The 19,411-nt window shown below is 37.6% G+C and overlaps 1 protein-coding gene across 1 annotated transcript; it reads left to right on the top strand.

The window, feature by feature from the left end:
* The first annotated feature begins 3,643 nt into the window (after positions 1–3,643).
* On the top strand, positions 3,644–18,937 carry LOC113238434 (heat shock 70 kDa protein cognate 4-like). Its single transcript, XM_026475263.1, has 6 exons — positions 3,644–3,733; positions 7,061–7,132; positions 10,088–10,217; positions 13,662–14,770; positions 16,491–16,822; positions 18,729–18,937. The coding sequence occupies exons 2-6, from the start codon at positions 7,061–7,063 to the stop codon at positions 18,910–18,912; spliced, it is 1,827 nt and encodes a 608-aa protein (XP_026331048.1). The 5' UTR covers positions 3,644–3,733; the 3' UTR covers positions 18,913–18,937.
* Positions 18,938–19,411: the final 474 nt, after the last annotated feature.

The following is a 19,411-nucleotide window of genomic DNA, read 5'->3' as shown; positions in this document are numbered from 1 at the left end:
TTAAAAGTACCTCTCGCAATGCATCTGAGCTACAGCCCTCGATTATAGTAGTGATCCCATTTCATTTTGAAGAAAATCATCCACCCCTAAGGGTGGCTGATTACGCATGAACATTCATTTTTATAAATAGCGCCTAAATTTTACTATGAGGAGCAGTTATTTTAATGGTTGATTTTGCTATTCACCAATTCAAGGCGTTTTTCTCTCTCAATACACTTTGAGTAGTAAAAACCGATTTTTATTATCTCCAGTGTCAAGTCCTGTATGGGATATTTCAATAAAACTTGGCAAATAGACGTAATTCCACGTACTTTTGAGGTCGGTTTTTTTAGTACTCTGTACTGAGATTATGTAATCATTATTTGATCTTTCTGAGACATATTGTCTACTCTACAAAATTATTTACACCGAATTTGTTAGCACCTACAACTACAATTTGTTGACTTCCTAAATCTATTTTTGGGCAATTTTCCGACTCACTATTACAACCTATACTCACAACATCAGTGTTGGAACCTACAAAGCATCCTACACCGCCATTCGTGCCTTATCAACACATAAACTGATTGCACATCATTCCATTTATGACCCTATTTATTGCGTTTATTTTTTACCTTTATTTCAATGTCTTTCACATATATACCACCCTTGTAAACATACAGCTAGATACAAAAAAAAATATTTGCTCTTTTCAAAAACCTTCACTTTAGTTCGTTCGTTCAATGTCATTCCTTTTCTTTCGACGAATCATACGTTAAATTCATCATCTCCTGCAATTCTTTATCAGATGATGCAAGTAGTAACTTGATCATCCGCGTACAAAAGGCATTCAACAATGGATTCAACCATTGTCAAAGATCTACCACTTTCCACGTTGCACCAACGAACCTGTCAGCATTGATTGTTGATCCTAACACATGACCTTGAGTCCACGTGGAGCGATTTAAGCGTACACGTTAAATGCGCACTTAATTAGTACATAGGGCGCACTATAAGTTTCCGCAACTAGCCACTTACATAAACAATATTTAAACGGTAATTACAACAATTGAAAATGAAACTCTTTGCCTGTACAATACAGTTTGTTTCTGTCTGTCTTCTGCCTGTCACTTGTTTTTACATTATGACGTCATTTCAGAAATTGGTTGTCTACATCACCATGGATTTAACTCGTGAAAATTTTCGTAGTATGATTTTCTACGACTTTAAGTGTAATGTAACAGCTCAGCGGAGCTTCGCTCGGCTTCAAACTGCTTTTGGCGATGAAGCACCATGTAAGACGACTATTTATAGCTGATTTGCAGAATTCAAACGCGGTCGTGTGAATCTCAGTGACGAATTTCTTGATGATCCACTGCTGTGAACAACAAAAACATCTACGCTGTGCGCCGTATGATCACAACAGAGAGACATGTGACATAAGGTGAGATTCGGGCATCATTAGGCGTAGGCATGAGTCAAATACAATCAATACTACACAAACATTTGAGTCTGAAAAAGCTGTGCTCTCGGTGAATCCCACACAATTTGACTGAGGCTCAAAAAATGGATCACGTCACTTGGTGCAATGTCATGCTTACCAGATTTAATGAAGGGGCGTCAAATTTGGCGTGAGGCATAGTAACAGGTGACGAAACATGGATTTATAGTTACGACGCCAAAACAAAGCAGCAATCGACCGTATGGGTCTTTCGAGATGAGCCGAAACCAACCAAAGTGGCACGCGTGCAAAAAGCCTCTAAGCGGATAATTGCTTCTTTTTTTAATAAAACTGGACACGGGATAACTGTTGCTTTGGAGAATCGTTGTACCATGAATAGTGATTGGTCCATGACCATTTGTTTGCCGGAAGTTATTGACAAACTCCATAAAAATAACCGTAAACGCCGTATCATCTTGCACCACGATAATGCCAGTTCTCACACGGCCAGACAGACAAATGAATTTTTGAAGGTGAAGAACGTTGACCTTATGAGCCATCCTGCGTACAGTCCCGACCTGGCACCTTGTGACTTTTATTTATTTCCAAAACTTAAAAACCATTTACACGGTCAACGATTTTCATCACCTGAAGAGGATGTCGAAGAGTATGAAAAATATGTTTCAGAGATTGTCACGGAGGAGTGACATAAATGTTTTCAAAATTGGTTCATTCGTATGAAAAAGTGCATTAACGTTAACGGAGAATATTTTAAGAAACAATAAATTCATTTCTGACCATTTATAGTATTTTTTTCTTATTCATTCCGGAAACTTAAAGTGCGCCTCATGTCCAGATATGTCACCGAATTATATATTTATCAATTTGTTATCAAAGTTATTATTTATTACCAACGAATGCGTGCGTGTAATATAGGTTACATGCTTATACAATAATCTCAGTGCAGAGTACTAAAAAACCGACCTCAAAAGTACGTGGAATTACGTCTATTTGCCAAGTTTTATTGAAATATCCCCTAGTTCGCCACTATACAGGACTTGACATAAAAATAATAAAAATCGGTCCTCACTACTCAAAGTATATTGAGAGAGAAAAACGCCTTGAATTTAAAATAAATGCTCCTTAAGTAAAACTTAGGCGCTATTTATAAAAATGAATGTTCATGAGTGATCAGCCACCCTTAGAGGTGGATGATTTTCTTCAAAATGAAATGGTACCACTATGGAGGTACCCTCTTTCCAACAAAAAAAGAATCATTTTAATCGGTTCACAAATACCGGAGTTCACAAATACAGTCGAATTGAGAACCTCCTCCTTTTTTTTAAGTCGGTTAAAAATTTTACTGAACTAATGGCGGATTTCTTTAGTGTTGTACCATAATCTATCGAAAAATCATTATCGACTTGCAAAATTTTAATTAAAATCGATTAATATTCCATTTGGGTATATTTTACTTCCTACGGGAATATCCGGGAATGTCTTGTTAGAAATTATTATTTTGCGTTTATAAATGCTCACATAATTACAAAAAGTGAATTTAAAATTTTAGAGTAATGATAACTCTTCGGGGAATGATATTCACACGTCTACTGTATTGCAATGAAGGAAAGTCTAAACTGGGAGGGAGCAGAGTTTTATCGTAGTTATAGTTTGGAGAACAAAAAAATTACTCCACTAGTTTGTTATAATTTTTAATATGAAGAAAAATTCCTTTGATCTGAATGGATACGAACCAGCGCCTTCAAGCAGTCCATGCCAGACACTGTCCTTACGAATTTCTCTATGTGCATTGTTGCAGAATTCTGTTTTTGGTTTTAAAGGAATTTTTCCCAATACCATTTTGTGAGAAATCTATTTTTTCACTCAAAGGATTTATTGGTTACCTTCAGCAATTTTTAAAATTTTCAAATCGTGTCTTCTCAATTCGACAATTTTGAGTTACGACAGAATTCGGTTTCATGTGCGAATTATGTCGGAGTGGTCACGTAGCATACAAAAAAGTATAGCCGAGTTGAGAACCTCCTCCTTTTTTAAAGTCGGTTAAATATCAAATATTGTTATCAACATGTGTGCTTAGACACACCAAGGTGACGTATTTATCATTTAAACCGTTTTGTTTTTTTTAATCAGTTTATCGCTGTCATTTTTGTCCGAAATCCTTCCATTAAGTCGCTCGTTTACACTGAACAAAACAGTGTTGTGACAATTTCTGTACCATTTAAACTTATTCCATGTTCCTTTCTAAATATATCAATAGTATTTGAAAGTTTTTAAAAGAACGTTTTATTCGAGGTAAGTTTATACATATTTTTTGTTTCTTCATTACAGTACGCCTATAGGTAAGTCTTGTGACATCAACTTTTGTCTCAGCATGACGGATGCAGTGACAGTGCCCCACAGATCTTTGCGATTTAAAGCTCGGAGTGACACAACTGCTATTGGTATATCAAGTGACGGAACTAACAAGTCGTGCGGCTGGCGACAAGCGACACGCCTGTCCGTAGCACGTGGCGCTCAGAGCTTTAAATCGCGAAAATCTGTGGAGAACTGCCAGTGCGCCCGTCACCAAGTTGACAAGTCCCATGTGCCTGTAACTTCACTAGCATCCTCGCCCACGATACGTTGCCTCGTTCACGTTACTGCTTGGCGGTAGAAATAGGTAAGGTGGCAGCACTTGCATGGACTGAACGTGAATGGATTCTTTCACAAGGAGGTCTACTACTACTAATGTTGAAGAAATAAAAGCGTTATACATATAGTATTGTTTTCAATTTGAATTTCAATTGTTTATTGCATATCACATTACAAATTTAAGAGGGAGCATGCCAAAAAAGTTTTGACGTTGGCTCCGCCCACATTTGTGAGACAAATATATGCCTGAAGTTCGCGTGACATGCGACAGGAGATGTCGAATTTTGCGCATTAAAAGTACCAAATTCGTTTTAGCGGAATAACTCTAAAACTAAAGGGATTAAAAAAAAATCCGTAGTGACAGTTCTCGATCATGCATATATAATTTTTGTCCTAATAATCTGTAGCATTTCGAGGATGAATCGAAAAAATGTGAAAATTAGAGGTCATTTCGTGATTTTTACCTTTCGAGGAAACTTAATTGTTTTATGTTTCTGATTAGTGTCTATGCTTGAATATATCGTGTAGTTACTCATACAATATTTTATTTTTAACTTTAAACTGAATATACCCTTCTAAAATCAAATCGAAAATTAGGAATTTTTCCTCTGCTCCCTCTTAAGATGGAACATTAATTGATGGTATACACGTGACGCCCTGCAAGGCCACAGCATCGTCTGAGGGCAAAATTCATAAATCACATTATTTAATTATATTAAAAATATTACATATTACATTATAATATCATAACATTACATTATTATATTACGTTATTACATTGAATTATTCTTAATTAGCAATGGAAAACATAATACAATACATTAATTTTAAATAATTATTAATGAGAGATGTCGAAGTATTTTTATTTGTCATCATGTGTGTCGTTAAAAAAGTTTAATAAATTATGTAAGTCTTTCCATGTTTTTAATATAATTTGGTATGTGGTTATAAATTCTAATTAACATAGTGTGCGGAGCAGACGTAAGTAATTTTATTTTGGAGAAAGGTTTAAGGCTTGTTTAAGTTTCTGTTATTTCGTTTATCGTTCGTTGGACGTGAATAAAACTGTGGGTGCTTCCTAACAAACTTACATGACTCGAGAATATAGAGAGAAATAACGGTCAGTATTTCACAATTAACAAAATTAGGTCTACAAGATTCCATTTGGTCTATATTCATTATTATCCTTATACACTTTTTTTGCAGTATGAACACTTTGCCCACATCACAAGAATTTCCCCACAAAATGACACCATACGCAATGAATGCGCGTGTGCATAATAAGCCGTAATGTTTGTTGTATCTTTACATTAAAAAAACTGAGCATTCAAATTTACCGTTGATCTAAATAGATTACAGAGGTCGACAAATAAGAGATCACAGGGGTCTACACCCGTTCGATATCCGAAACAATTAATGCGTTTTGCGCACTCCGTCCGATTCGTATCCGGTTTCAGAACTCGTCGATATTTAAACCGAATCGTTGTATTGGACATCGTTCTCGAATCGAAGGGCGCTTTCCGAGCTATTCAGAACACTCCGAGTTAAATGTCTATCTGGATACGGTATCGTTATCCAACAGTGTTTACGGAGTTAGTCGGTGTAATAGATTATAAGAAAAATGTTCTCATATACATTTTTGAGACTTTACATACTTTATTATAACAAAATCGAGACGTTATTTAAAATAATAAGAGATTTCTATATAACATATAGATCCTTGCTTTGTAAACAATAGGACGTTCGGTAACTTTAATTCGATAACTGTGTTCTGAGTAAAGTTTGTAGCCTTTGCCGGTCGAGAAGTTGGAGTAATCGTACGGGTGTGACGTCATTTCGGTTCGGTTTTTAATACGACAAAAAATGAAAAGAAATCGGACGATCGAGTTCTTAGGTTTTCGCGATTATTACACATAGGGAATGAAACTATTTCTCCGGATTTAAACCGATGTTTCGGGCCCTTTACAGGTCCCATGGACACGGTTGACTGAGGTGGTACAAGTCTTCAACCAGTTATGTCTAATATTAATACAAACCACCCTATTTTTTTCACTATAGTTTGTTGTTAGTTGTTTGAAAAAACAAACATACGCGATTTATATCCGGAATCATAGTTTCATTTCCTAAAGCGTACGATGTCAAATCGAATCGGTCGACAACTGAGTTATCGTATGCTTCTGAATCGACCCGCAGTTTCGAGTCCGAGAAATGACGGTCTGAAATTTCACAGGAGTCTATCGGCGCGTGTACACGCTAAGAAAAGTCGCCGGGTCTATGCAAGAATTTGTGTCGTTTCTACACACGAACTGTGTACACAGTCTCGGCGCCGGACAAGAAAAAATTCTTGTCTACCCCCGACGCGACGCGCTCTGCCGCTATTGCATAGGGCGCATTGTCAGTAAACGACCAACCTCTCTATTTCCTCTTTATTTCTTTTGACAGTCGGTGGTAAAACGACAGCTACCTCGTCAATGCACTGACACGTTTACCCTACACACGTCTGCCCGAAGGAATTCGTATCGTGTACATAGTCATCATTTTCTTATCTGCAACAGACACGAAATATTTCCGTGTCTAGTTCCGACAAAATTCTTTTCGTGTACAAGGCGATTCTCATTTTTCAAGGTGACCATGGGACCTGTAAAGGGCCCGAAATGTCGGTTTGTTTGAAAAAACAAAATTCAAAAAAAAACAAACAAAAAAAAAAGCGATTTAAATCCGGAAAAATAGTTTCATTTCCTATATTATAATAATAATTATTAGTTTTATATTAATTATACAAATATGTTTACAAAAACTTACATAAAAACATTATTAAATTTTTAACATTGTTTCTCTACCCGTCGACCGTGTTAAAATCTAAAAAAAATACTCATTCGGCTTCGCCGTATAGAGTTTTTAATTAATAAATGAAATTCGTTAGATATTCTTTAAATATCACACACATTTAGCAGCATACATTTTAAATAAACAAATATTATTCGACAGATGGCAGCACCAGCTGTGGGCATCGATCTTGGTACTACGTATTCCTGTGCTGCAGTCTTCAGGAATGGCAAGGTAGACACTATACTGTGGTATTTTAAGGTGCACCCACACCGCAGTTATTCTTTACATTAACAGCTTAGAATATACGCAATATCAAAGATTTTTCGGCGAATATTTAGAGGTAATAGATTCAGATCCGTACAGAGTCGTGGGTAGTCGCATGAATTATAAGATTTACTCATTTTATAGCATAAGAATTTAATAAATTTATTTTAGACTCGTTCAATTTTGTCAATAGAGACTTGGTATCTCGGACTCCAAATTTGGGAAGCATATTCTATTACTACGAACATGCACAATATAATATTCGTAAAGTTCTTGGCCTTGAGCAACAGACTGAGTTACGCATTATGAATCCAAGAGACTTAGTAGCCTTAGAGATAACATCATCAATATGAGCATCAAAGATCAGCTTTGAGTCATGGATGACACCCAATCCCTCATGACTGTATTTCGTTCTAGACAGCGGGTTTTCAAATAATAAAAAGTAAAATTAGTTTTGACCTTGCGTGAAAAAGTCATTAAAAAACATTTGGAGGGGTTAAAATCTAATTTATTGCTCAGACAGTAGTCATCCAGCCGCGATAGATCAGACTGCAGAGCAATAGCATCATTAACAGAAGTGATTTTGGTATAAATTTTCATATCATCAACAAAGCTGAGTAAATTGGAAAAGCGGAAGCAATTACTAATCTCATTAATAAATATATTGAAAAGGAGAGGCCCTAACAAAGGACCTTGAGGAACACCGCTAGGTATGGTAACCCAACTGGATATAAAATTATTTACTACCACTGCTATTGATCTGTTGCCTGGTATGAAGAAAACCACCTAAGAACCTCACCTCACCTCTGATACCAATCATAGCGAGTTTAGTCATAAGGATGTTATGGTCAATTTTATCAAAAGCCTTATTATAATCTGTATAGATGACATCTACTTGATGACCACTGTCCATAGACTGTGAGACAAATTCGTTCAATAATATATGATTAAATACTGTAGACCTATGCGGAAGGGAACCATATTGGGTGTGACTAAAGGAATTATATAAAGCATTATAGACTTGGGTATGAACAATCTTTTCCAATACTTTCGATAAAATGCACAATTTAGAAATTGGTCTGTAATTAGTTACGTCGGTTTTAGGAGAATTCTTTAAGACAGGGGTAACAAACGCGCGTTTCCACAGTACCGGCACGTAGCATTCAGTAAACGAACGTTAAAATGGTAATAATACTGGCTTAGTGATGCAATTAGCACAACTATTTAGAAATAATGCCGGAAGTGATCTGGACCAGCTGACTTGCTCGGATCCAGTTTATGTAATGATCTGGTAAGCACATCAGAATCTATTTTGATACTTGCAATATTAGAAACTGTCTGATGATCAGTACCAACATCAAATTCCGAGACATCGCAAGATGAGGTATCCAAAAAAGTTGTTTTAAAATAATCGGAAAAGGCATTGCAAATATCACTACCAGTACTAATCATAACAAAGGTGACAAATGGAGGGATGAATGCGGTTTATTGGTTTTCACCCACTTTCCGTTAATCGATTTCAATAAAACTGTGACGATGTGACCTCCTTCCATCGTTATCCTACTTTTTTATTACCTTTTCTCTGGTTGCTGGCCACTTGTTTTCAAATTGTGAATCGTTCTTTAAATCCTTTGCCTCGCCATTCTCATTTTGTTTCGTTGCGTCGTCACTCTCTGCCCAATCATTGTAGCGAGTAGTACTGCTCGCCTATTTCTGACCCGTTTACCAGTTACAAAAAACCTCTTGTGCGATAAACATTTGAACGATCACAAAAAAACCGGATTTATTTGCAATATTCTTCTTCTTCCTTTTTAGAGTTTAAAGTTCTTATCAAAACGTGTGGTATCTAATTTAAACTCGCTTAGCAAAACGTGTGGAGACTGCGGAGGCTACATTACAATCTACTTAACCCCTTCATGGACAGTAACGGCGTTGACCGTAAGATGAAAAATTCGAATATGGACGGCACGGGCTATCCCGTTTCGATATATGGATCTTATAAAAACTACTACGGGCTTTACCGCGCGAATTTCGAGTGCTTTCTTTGTAGTCGCCGCCTACTGCCTCTCCATAGAGAAGTATCAACAATGTACTGACAAAATTGAATGATTTATTTAAGATAAATTTGTGGACGTTACACATACATATTTAATATGTGCACACCAAGACAGTACGGTGAATACCGACGTGTTTGTATGAGGTGATGTAAGACCGTACATGTCAGTGCGTCGCCAGTGACTACCTTTTGTGGTTGTGTACTTTATTTTTACGCTGGAACTTTCTGACAGTAAAATATCTTTCAATTTTTTTTCAGTTTTTATTTATAATAAACATTCACAGTGCTCTACCGACTGACTAATTTTATTTATACTGGTCATAATTATAAGCTAAGACTTCAATCCCTCTTGCCCCAGTGATCCTCTGAGGGCACGTGTCCACGCTAAAAAAGACACCGCGTCTTTGCAAGAATTCGTGTCGTTTCGAGAAGAAAAAATCTTGTCTACCCCCGACACGACGCGTTCTGCCGCTATTATATGAGGCGGGGTGAGGTGCACTGTCAGTAAACGAACGTTTATGCGTGTGGACGGGTGTTGCTTAGTAGTCAACAATATATAGAACAACATGTTTCTTCCCACAGTCGGTAGTAATGCGAAAGCTACCTGTGTAATATACTGTTACATTTTATCTGGATCCGATATAGTTCTTATCGTGTACCAGGCGATTCTCATCTTTTCTGTAGCAGACACGTCGAATTTCTTAGCGTGTACACGCGCCCTTATCCCGTCAGCTCTGAAAGAAGTCCGATTCCCTATTGCTTGGTCCTTCTCGTTATGTCACATTTTTAACCGTTGAGCATATTTTTTTAAACCCTAATAGAATATTCCTAAGGCTAAAAAGATTACAAAATGAATATTTGTAAAGGTGAACGTGATACTTAACCCTGAAGGCAACCGCGTCACGCCGTCAAGCGTGGCATTTACGTCTAACGAACGACTGATCGGTGACGCCGCCAAAGCCCAGGAGATGGTCAACCCGGAGAACACTATTTTCGGTATGTTAATTAAATTAACTACTCAAACCTCACACAGTCTCAAAAAAAGAAAAACGCCTTATTTTTGGAGTGTAAAAATTATAAGAGAAAAACAAAATTTTATGAAAAAAACAGAAACAAAAAAGAAAATAAAAGCAGAACAGGTCCAAAACTTAAGTTGGCGGCTTTAGTGTTAATTGGAGGTATCGATGTCATTGTCGAGTCTTATTTTATTTAATTTTAATTAATTTTCACTTTTCTGTTTATCCTAATATTTTTTTGTTAAAACAAACGAAAGTGAACCTCATACCGCTGCAATATGGTCGATTCTTTTTTGGGGAACTAAGTGATGAGTAAGTAAGCGTCTTGAATTCATCGTCGGTCACCTATTGACCGGTAGATGGCAGCACATTGATTGAGATTTCAACACAAATTCAAAATTCGTAATTTGCAATAAAAGGTGTTGAACTTTCAACGATATGCCAACAGGATAAAGTTCAAATTATACTAACAGTCTAAAATTTGTTTTTTTTTTAAATTACAAACTACGACCAATCAGTATCAAGGTTTTGTAATGTTTCAAATTACAAATGTGTGAGTTTTGGCGACAGCGGTTCTGGTAATAATCGAGGCTTTAGACTTCCATTGTTTTTTTCTTCTGTGAAATTAACCATTACATATTATGTGATGCTGTGTAATATATTATAGACAGGATGACTAAAGAAAATAAGATAAAGTTATTTAGATCAGATAATACATAAAGTTACGAAGCCACTCAGAGCTTTAAACCGCAAAGATCTGAGGGGCACTGCCACTGCGCCCATCGCCCCGAGATATAAGTTGACAAGTCCCATGTGCCTGTAATTTCACCAACACACTTGGTTCTAATGCTCACATCACTGCTTGACGACAGAAATAGGTTCCCTGAACGAACTCGGACACCTACTTTTCTACTTACTGATGCCTACGTTTCTTTTGTGCTGGTGATTACAGAATGGCGATCGAACGCAGTTGTAACTATATTATATCTTTATCTATATATCCTTGCTTTTGTGACTTTATTTTTATTTTTAATATTAATGCATCTTATCTTGATTACAAAATTTTCTTTCAATGTTTTTGCTCTTGGTATTGAAGTTGGCTGTTTTTTGTTGTTTATAAAAGCTAGAACTATACTGGATATGTAAGAAATTTGTGAATGTACCAAAATTAAACTTAAACTCTTTGTGTTCTGCCATTCATATTTTATAAGCTTATTGTAATATACTTAGTTGTTGTAATAGACTAAGTTATTGTTATTTTTAGGCAACACATTTGACGGACGTAAGACCTAGCTACCGATAGTACAGGGGGTCTTAGTTTGGGAGGTACAGAGATGTGCCTACATATCTGTACCTATGTAATTTTGCAATTAAGATATAATATTATTATTATTATATCTACTTTAGACGTCGTCGTCGTCGTCGTCGTCGTCGTCGTCATCTTTATCATTATCATCATCATCATCATCATCATCATCATCACCACCACCACCATCATCATCATCATCATCATCATCATCATCATCATCATCATCATCATCATCATCATTATCATTATTATTATTATTATTATTGTTATTGTTGTCGTTGTCGTTGTCGTTGTCGTTGTCGTTGTCGTTGTCGTTGTCGTTGTCGTTGTCGTTGTCGTTGTCGTTGTCGTTGTCGTTGTCGTTGTCGTTGTCATTGTCATTGTCATTGTCATTGTCAGTGTCATTGTCACCGTCATCATCATCATCATCATCATCACCATCACCACCATCATCATCACCATCATCATCATCATCATCATCATTATCATTATTATTATTATATCTATTATAGACTCTCGCCTCCTAAAAGATTAATTTTGAATTTGTAAATGGGAGAGGCGGTATTTCCCGGCAATGGCACAGTCGGCCGGGGTCAGGGACTCAGGTCCAAGAACCGGCGAACTACTACTAGCGAGGCTGACTAGAATTAACCCATTTGCGGACAAAACAATTGGGATTATTAGGGTATAATAGGAAATATTTTCAGTCAACTACAATTTTTATTCAATTACTTATTCTTACCATCCAATATTTTAGTGATTCTTCGTTTACTGTCTACGTGTGGTTGTTGATTGAAAAGCATGTCGTGGATGGCTTCAATGTTGGCTTCAATGTCAGTGACAGGTGAACTTAAAACCAATTAAAATATTAAAACATTAAACGTTTTGTATTACTCCACACTAAATAGAAACACTGGTTGTGTGGCTGCCAAAGACATGAAAAATAAAGGGAGATGTGCCATGACGCTATGTTACTTCGCAACCCGATGTCGCACTTTGTAGCTTTTATACAACTCAATCTTCACGCTTTATTATCTACTATCCTAAATAAACCATCTTGATTGGTTAGATATTAGTTACTCTAAATAAATGTTGTAATAATAATGGTAATAAAAGAAATCAAGTTCTTAGGTTTTCGCGATTGTTACACATAGGAAATGAAACTATTTTTCTGGATTTAAATCGCGTATATTTGTTTTTTCAAACAAATATTTCCTCTAATGAAAAATCCCAAACAGACATAAGACTGCAGTACTAATTAATATGTTTTAGTTTATTCTAATTTCTATTATTAATTAATAATAAATTGAACTTAATAAAAATTCATCCCAATAAAATAATTTGTAAAACTTAATGTAGCGTAAATTGGAATGTTTTCTTTGTGAAATTAAAAACTAGGTATTTAATTAATAACTATTGTAACTATAGTGAAAAAATAGGGTGGTTTGCATCAATATTAGACATAACTGGTTGAAGACTGTACCACCTCAGTCAACCGTGACCATGGGACCTGTAAAGGGCCCGAAACGTCGATTTGTTTGAAAAAACAAATCATCAACCAGTTATGTCTGTCTTATTTTTTCACTATAGTTACAAAAGTAACTAATTAAATACCTTATTTTTAATTTTACGAAGGAACATTCCAATTTACGCTACATTATGTTTTACAAATTATTTTATTTTAACAACATGAATTTTATTAAATTAAATTTATCATTAATTAATAAAGGAAATTGAAATAAATTAAAATATATTAATTAGAACTGCAGTCTTATGTATATAAATATATTCATAGGGCAACTTCGTGTACAATCTATTTAAGAGAACTTAACGTGCTCAATAAAAAATGTTTATATTATTTTTTTCCATTTTCACTCCTAAAAATTTGATAAACAATAGAAAGAAAAAAGAAGAAACTATTTTTCCGGATTTAAATCGCGTAGTTTTGTTTTTTCAAACAAACATTTCGGGCCTTTTACAGGTCCCATGGTCACGGTTGATAAATCCGGAAAAATAGTTTCATTTCCTATGCGTAACAATCGAAAACCTAAGAACCCTATATGAATAGAATATGAGTTTAATAAGTTTTTGATAAATGCGGGTGCCTTGTTACAGACGCAAAGCGACTCATAGGGCTTCGATTTGGTGATCCCGTGGTACAAGAGGATATAAAGAACTGGCCCTTCAAAGTAGTGGAAGGACATGAAGGCAAGCCCAAAATTGAAGTGAGTTTTCAGGGCGAAACCAAGAGTTTCTACCCTGAGCAAGTGAGTGCGATGGTGCTGTCCAAACTCAAGGACTCGGCAGAGGCGTACCTAAGACAACCAGTGCAAAACGCCGTGATCACCGTGCCAGCGTACTTCAACGATTCGCAGCGTCAAGCTACCAAAGATGCTGGCACTATCGCAGGCCTCAACGTGCAGCGCATCATCAACGAACCAACTGCTGCTGCTCTTGCGTACTCGCTGGACAAAACCAATGAGGACGCCGAATGTAATGTGCTAATTTTCGATTTGGGTGGCGGTACTTTTGATGTCTCTGTATTGTCAATAGAGTATGGCATCAATGAGGTCAAAGCTACCGCTGGTGATACCCACTTGGGTGGTGAAGATTTTACTGATCGTATGGTGCAGCACTGTCTAAAAAAATTACAAGAGAAGCATCAAATAGATTTCAGTACAAATAAAAAAGTCCTAACCAGAATTAAAAACTATTGTGAGCGCGCGAAGCGTATACTGTCCACAGTAATAACAGCTGATATTAATATAGATGCATTGCATGAAGGTGAAGATTTTCATATTTCTTTCAATCAGGCGCTGTTCGAAGAGTTGAACAGGGATCTTATGGAGAAAACATTAGGATATATGGAAAACGTGTTGCGCGACGCGAAAATGAACAAAGCCGATATCGACGAAGTCATTCTTGTTGGCGGCTCGACCAGAATTCCGTATGTCCAAAAACTGGTGATGGATTTTTTTGATGGTAAGCAATTGAACAAGACGTTGAATGCTGATGAGGCTGTTGCGTGTGGTGCGGCAATACAGGCAGGGATTATGGACGAGAAATCGGAAAATACATTAGACCTGGTGCTTGTGGACGTGACACCTCTGTCACTTGGAATTGGCACTCTCGGTAATGTGATGACTAAGTTGATAGAACGGAATACTGTTGTACCTGCATCGGCAACGAAGGTTTTTTCCACCACAGTGGACAATCAAACGCAGGTAATTATAATATAATTGTAATCATAATTAGATGTCCAAAATGTGAACAAAGGGGATAACCGAGCAAAAAAATTTTTTTGTTTCCTATTTTTGACGATAATAGACGTTTGACTTTTTTAAAAATAAAATATAGGTGCGCATTTGACGTCCATCTCACCTAATGGAAAGTGACGATGAGGTCGACGATGGAGCGTGCACACCTAAATAATTCGCTCTCACCTCGAAAAGGTCCAAGTTATGACGTTCAGGGAACAAGTCTGCAGGCAGGGAGTTCCACTCCATAGCCGTTCGCCATATAAATGAGGAAGCGTAATACTTTGTGCGAATCTTTGGAATATCCACAACATAGGGGTGGAACCCAAGCCTACGCCTAGTAGGTGATGGAAAGGGGAAGGCGGAATTAAATCGTGTAATTCCATCGCGCACTCTCCGTGATATATCCTGTAAAATACCGATAAGCAGGCAACTTTACGACGGTGTTCAAGGCTCTGCAGCTTCGCCTCCACTAATTCCGAGTCACTTATAAGCCTCTTGCCACGGTTGTCAATTGAATCCAAAGTGGCCAGTTGATATGTAGCAGAGCCATCCCAGAGGTGGCAGCAGTACTCCATGCACGATCGGACTTGTGCTTGGTACAGCTAAAGCAGCTGTCCCGGTGTAAAGTAACGCCTCACCCTGGAAAGGATCCCAAGCTTACAAATAAATGGACGACGGGTCTAATACAAAAACCACGAAAAAAATGTCCCAAGTCAACCTATTTAAACGTAGTGACATGTAAAGGAATATGAAAAAGCTTTTAAATTGTAATGTCATCGCAGACTGTCTAATCTTCGCTTTCGCTGCTTCGCTGTCAGTCGAACAAACGAAGACTAAAGCGTGAAAGACGCTCTGTATATGACTTTAACGCCCTATAAGTTCGGACACTTTTTAGCGCGGACCCGACGTCCATATAATTGTAAGTCAATGCTGTAATCTGATAAAATTCTGACTATCTAAATATACTCGTAGTATTAACTTAATTTCGTTTAATACAATAAATATTATATAATAAATACAATCGGAGTCAAAAATATATTTTGTGCCGCCATTTTGTTGTGTCATAGACGTTGTAATATAATGTATATTGAATATTACGGTGTTATACTACCATAATCAGTGTTGCCACACTTTTGCGAAGTTAATTCGCCAATTTATGTGTGTTAAGTAGCCGATATTCGCCCAAGCCACAAAATCCTTAAAAATCAAGAAATTCTACAATTCTGCTTGCGGCCGGACATTGGAACCCCCAAATGAGTTTTACAACTTCATTCCCCACAAAGTTCCCAATAAAATTTTTAATTCCCCAGACATTTTATTAAGTAGCCTAAAATCGCCTTTTCCTATTTTAAAAATAGCCTAAATATCGTCGAGTTGCCAACCACTTTTTTATTCGCCGCGCGACCCGTCGAAGTAGCTGGCGAAAAATCGCATAATCTGGCAACAGTGACTATGATATTATTATTTTTTTTATTAAATTACTCCACTAGTTTGTTATAATGAATAATACAAAAATCGAAGGTTTCTTACAGATGGCGCTAGAAAATTGAGAAATTTGTAAGGCCCGCGGGTACCTCAGTTGGGAGAGCGTCAGATACGGTGTGCTTATCGAATCCATACGGATCGAAGGAATTTTCTTTAGTATTCGATCTTTGTATTAATAATTATCATAATTTGTTTTCAGGTTCTCATTCAAGTTTACGAAGGTGAACGCCTAATGACACAGGACAACCATCTTCTTGGTAAATTTACGCTTACCGACATCCCGCCAGCTCCGAAAAGGGTTCCGCAAATCGAAGTCACTTTCGATATTGACGAAAACGGTATCCTCAGCGTGTCAGCTGTCGAACGTAGCGGGAATAAATCGGAAAAGATCACCATTACAAATGACAAAGGCAGGCTTTCGAAGCAACAGATCGACAGTATGATCAGAGAAGCGGAATTATTCAAGAAGGAAGAGGAACAAATGAAAATCGTTATTAAGGCCAGAAATGAACTCCACGACTACTGCTTTAGGTTAGTGTATTTTTATGACAATATCAAGTGATGGGACCACGAACCAGAAGGCGTTCAGTGGGACGACCCCTAGATGGACGGATGACCTTGTAAGGGAGCGGGTTACCGATGGATGCACGTCGCGTCCGATCGGCTGGTCTGAAAATCTTTGGGGGAGGCCTATGTTCAGCAGTGGAAGTCTTCCGGCTGCTATGATGTTGATGATGATGAAGTGATGGGATTTGCCTGTCCATATAGCAGTTGCAGTGTTATACAGAGTTTTAAATCGCAAAGATCTGAGGGCCACTGCCGCTGCGCCTGTCACAGTGGGACAGTAGACAAATCCTATGTGCCTGTAATTTCACCACCCTTATCCTTCTAAACCGGAACGCAGTAATGCTCACATTACTGCGTGGCGGCAGGCAATAGGCAAGGTGGCAAAACAACCTGGACAAACTCTTTCACAAGGACCAACTAAGTTTTGATGTCGGTTTTTTTCATAAAAAGGTTATCACATGGAAATAATGAAAATAATAACTTAGAGTCGAAACACAATAATGCGAATGCAGAAAAATGCGACGCGAATTTCTGCGGTGCGATTTCGTGCGGGAAGGAATCTCGCTGCCGCGGTTCGGGTAACCATTCGTTCGACGATCGTCAATCGTACGAAATGTATTTTTTAAGCTAGGTAGCGACATGGATCGTAAAAAGAGTGTTGCACTCATTGACTTACAATTATATGGACGTCGGGTCCGCGCTAAAAAGTGTCCGCACTTGTAAGGCGCTAAAATCGTATACAGAGCGCCAAACTCCGCTTTAGTCTTCATTTGTTCTACTGACAGCGCGATACTGCGATGAGATTACAATTTAAATTACGAATAGGTTGACTTGGGAGATTTTTTTCGTGGTTTTTGTATTAGACCCGTCGTCCATTTATTTGTAAGTCAATGGTTGCACTACTGTTATTCATAAGAAAACATAGGGAAAACACACAAAGAAGATTAATACCGCAGGAGTTTTGTGTTGCCCTTACATGAAATAAGTTGAAAAAGAAATCATTATAAAGCACAAACACAAACAGCCGAATTGAGAACCTTTTTTACGTCGGTTAATAAAAAGCACTTTTGAGGTTAAAAGAACCGTGGCAGCCTAAGGGCGCATTTATTCAACACGAATTTCATTGCGCTGACCCTGCGCGGTGACTGCGCGGTTTGTATTACTCAGAGGAATTTGAATGTAATTGCCTAGTATATAGAATCCAGATTCGCCATTAATGTACGGACAACGGTACATCAGACGACACATTTTTGTTCGAAAATCGCCTCCAGTGCAACGGAACAAGATGCGTCAATATGTAGCTTGATGTAACTGTGTTTTAGTAGCAGTAGAGGTCCTTGTGAATGAGTTCGTCCAGGGAAGTACTGTCACCTTACCTATTTCTGCCGCCAAGCAGTAATGTCAGCATTACTGTGTTCCGGTTTTGAAGGGTAAGGGTGTTGGTAACATTACAGGCACATGGGACTTGGCAACTTACGTCTGAGGATGACGGGCGCAATGGCAGTGACCCTCAAATCTTTGCGATTTAAAGCTCTGAGTGTCACTGCAACTGTTATGGACAGGCGTGTAGCTTACCATCAGGCGCACGACTTGTTCGTCCCGTCACTTGATATTAATGAAAAAAAAAACTGGGCACTTATGGTGTTCTTAACCGAGTTTCTAGGAATTTATGGGTGAAATTTAATTTGAAATTTACCACGAGCTTTTCGGTGAAGGAAAACATCGCAATGAAACCTGAAGGTCGACGAAGGTTGACAACCCTCGGTCAACATGTGAAGTCCCCAACCCGCATTGGGCCAGGGTGGCGGACTATGGCCTATCGTGAGACGTACAAATTAGTTGATGATAAATTTTTTTTCTTTTGTTTCAGTATGCGTTCGAAGGTCGAGAGCAAAGATTTCAAAAATCGCTTAGAACCCAAAATGAAGCAAGACATTTTGGACAAGTGTAAGGACACGCTTAGTTGGCTTCAGCACAACCAAACAGCGACAGCCGAAGAGTTGAATAGTAAACTATTCGAACTAAAACTAGTATGTGTATCTATTAATGAATAGTAATTACAGGCCATCGAGTATATAACCAGAAATAGTATAAACTTTATATGCTTTTCTAAATGTATTAGTACACAGCCAGCGAGTAATTTTGTAATTAAAACTCATTGCTGTGAACCCGGACGACGTGATCCCTGTACATGCCCACACATTGAAAAACTATCATCCACTAAATACCTTGGCATCATTATAGACCAAAGATTATCATGGTTTCAACAAATTGACGCAGTTTCTAATAGGATCAGAAAACTCACGTGGATCTTCAAAAGTCTAAGACATGTACTTCCGGCGTACCTTCTTAGAAGAGTGTACATTGTACTGGCGCAGTCCATAATAACCTATTGTATCCCCATATGGGGTGGAGCTGTAAAGACCCATTTTATTGATGTTGAAAGAGCTCAACGTTCTTTGCTGAAGGTAATACATTTTAAGAAGTATAGCTTCCCAACCGACCGTTTGTACTCCATTAGTGATGTGCTCTCTGTGAGAAAACTATACATCC

The sequence above is a fragment of the Hyposmocoma kahamanoa genome, unplaced genomic scaffold, assembly GCF_003589595.1.
Source record: "Hyposmocoma kahamanoa isolate Upper Pololo Valley unplaced genomic scaffold, ASM358959v1 95751, whole genome shotgun sequence".
In the NCBI taxonomy this organism is placed as follows: domain Eukaryota; kingdom Metazoa; phylum Arthropoda; class Insecta; order Lepidoptera; family Cosmopterigidae; genus Hyposmocoma; species Hyposmocoma kahamanoa.
The sequence above is the reverse complement of the archived record's forward strand: the minus strand, read 5'-3'. Positions and strand labels throughout refer to the sequence as shown.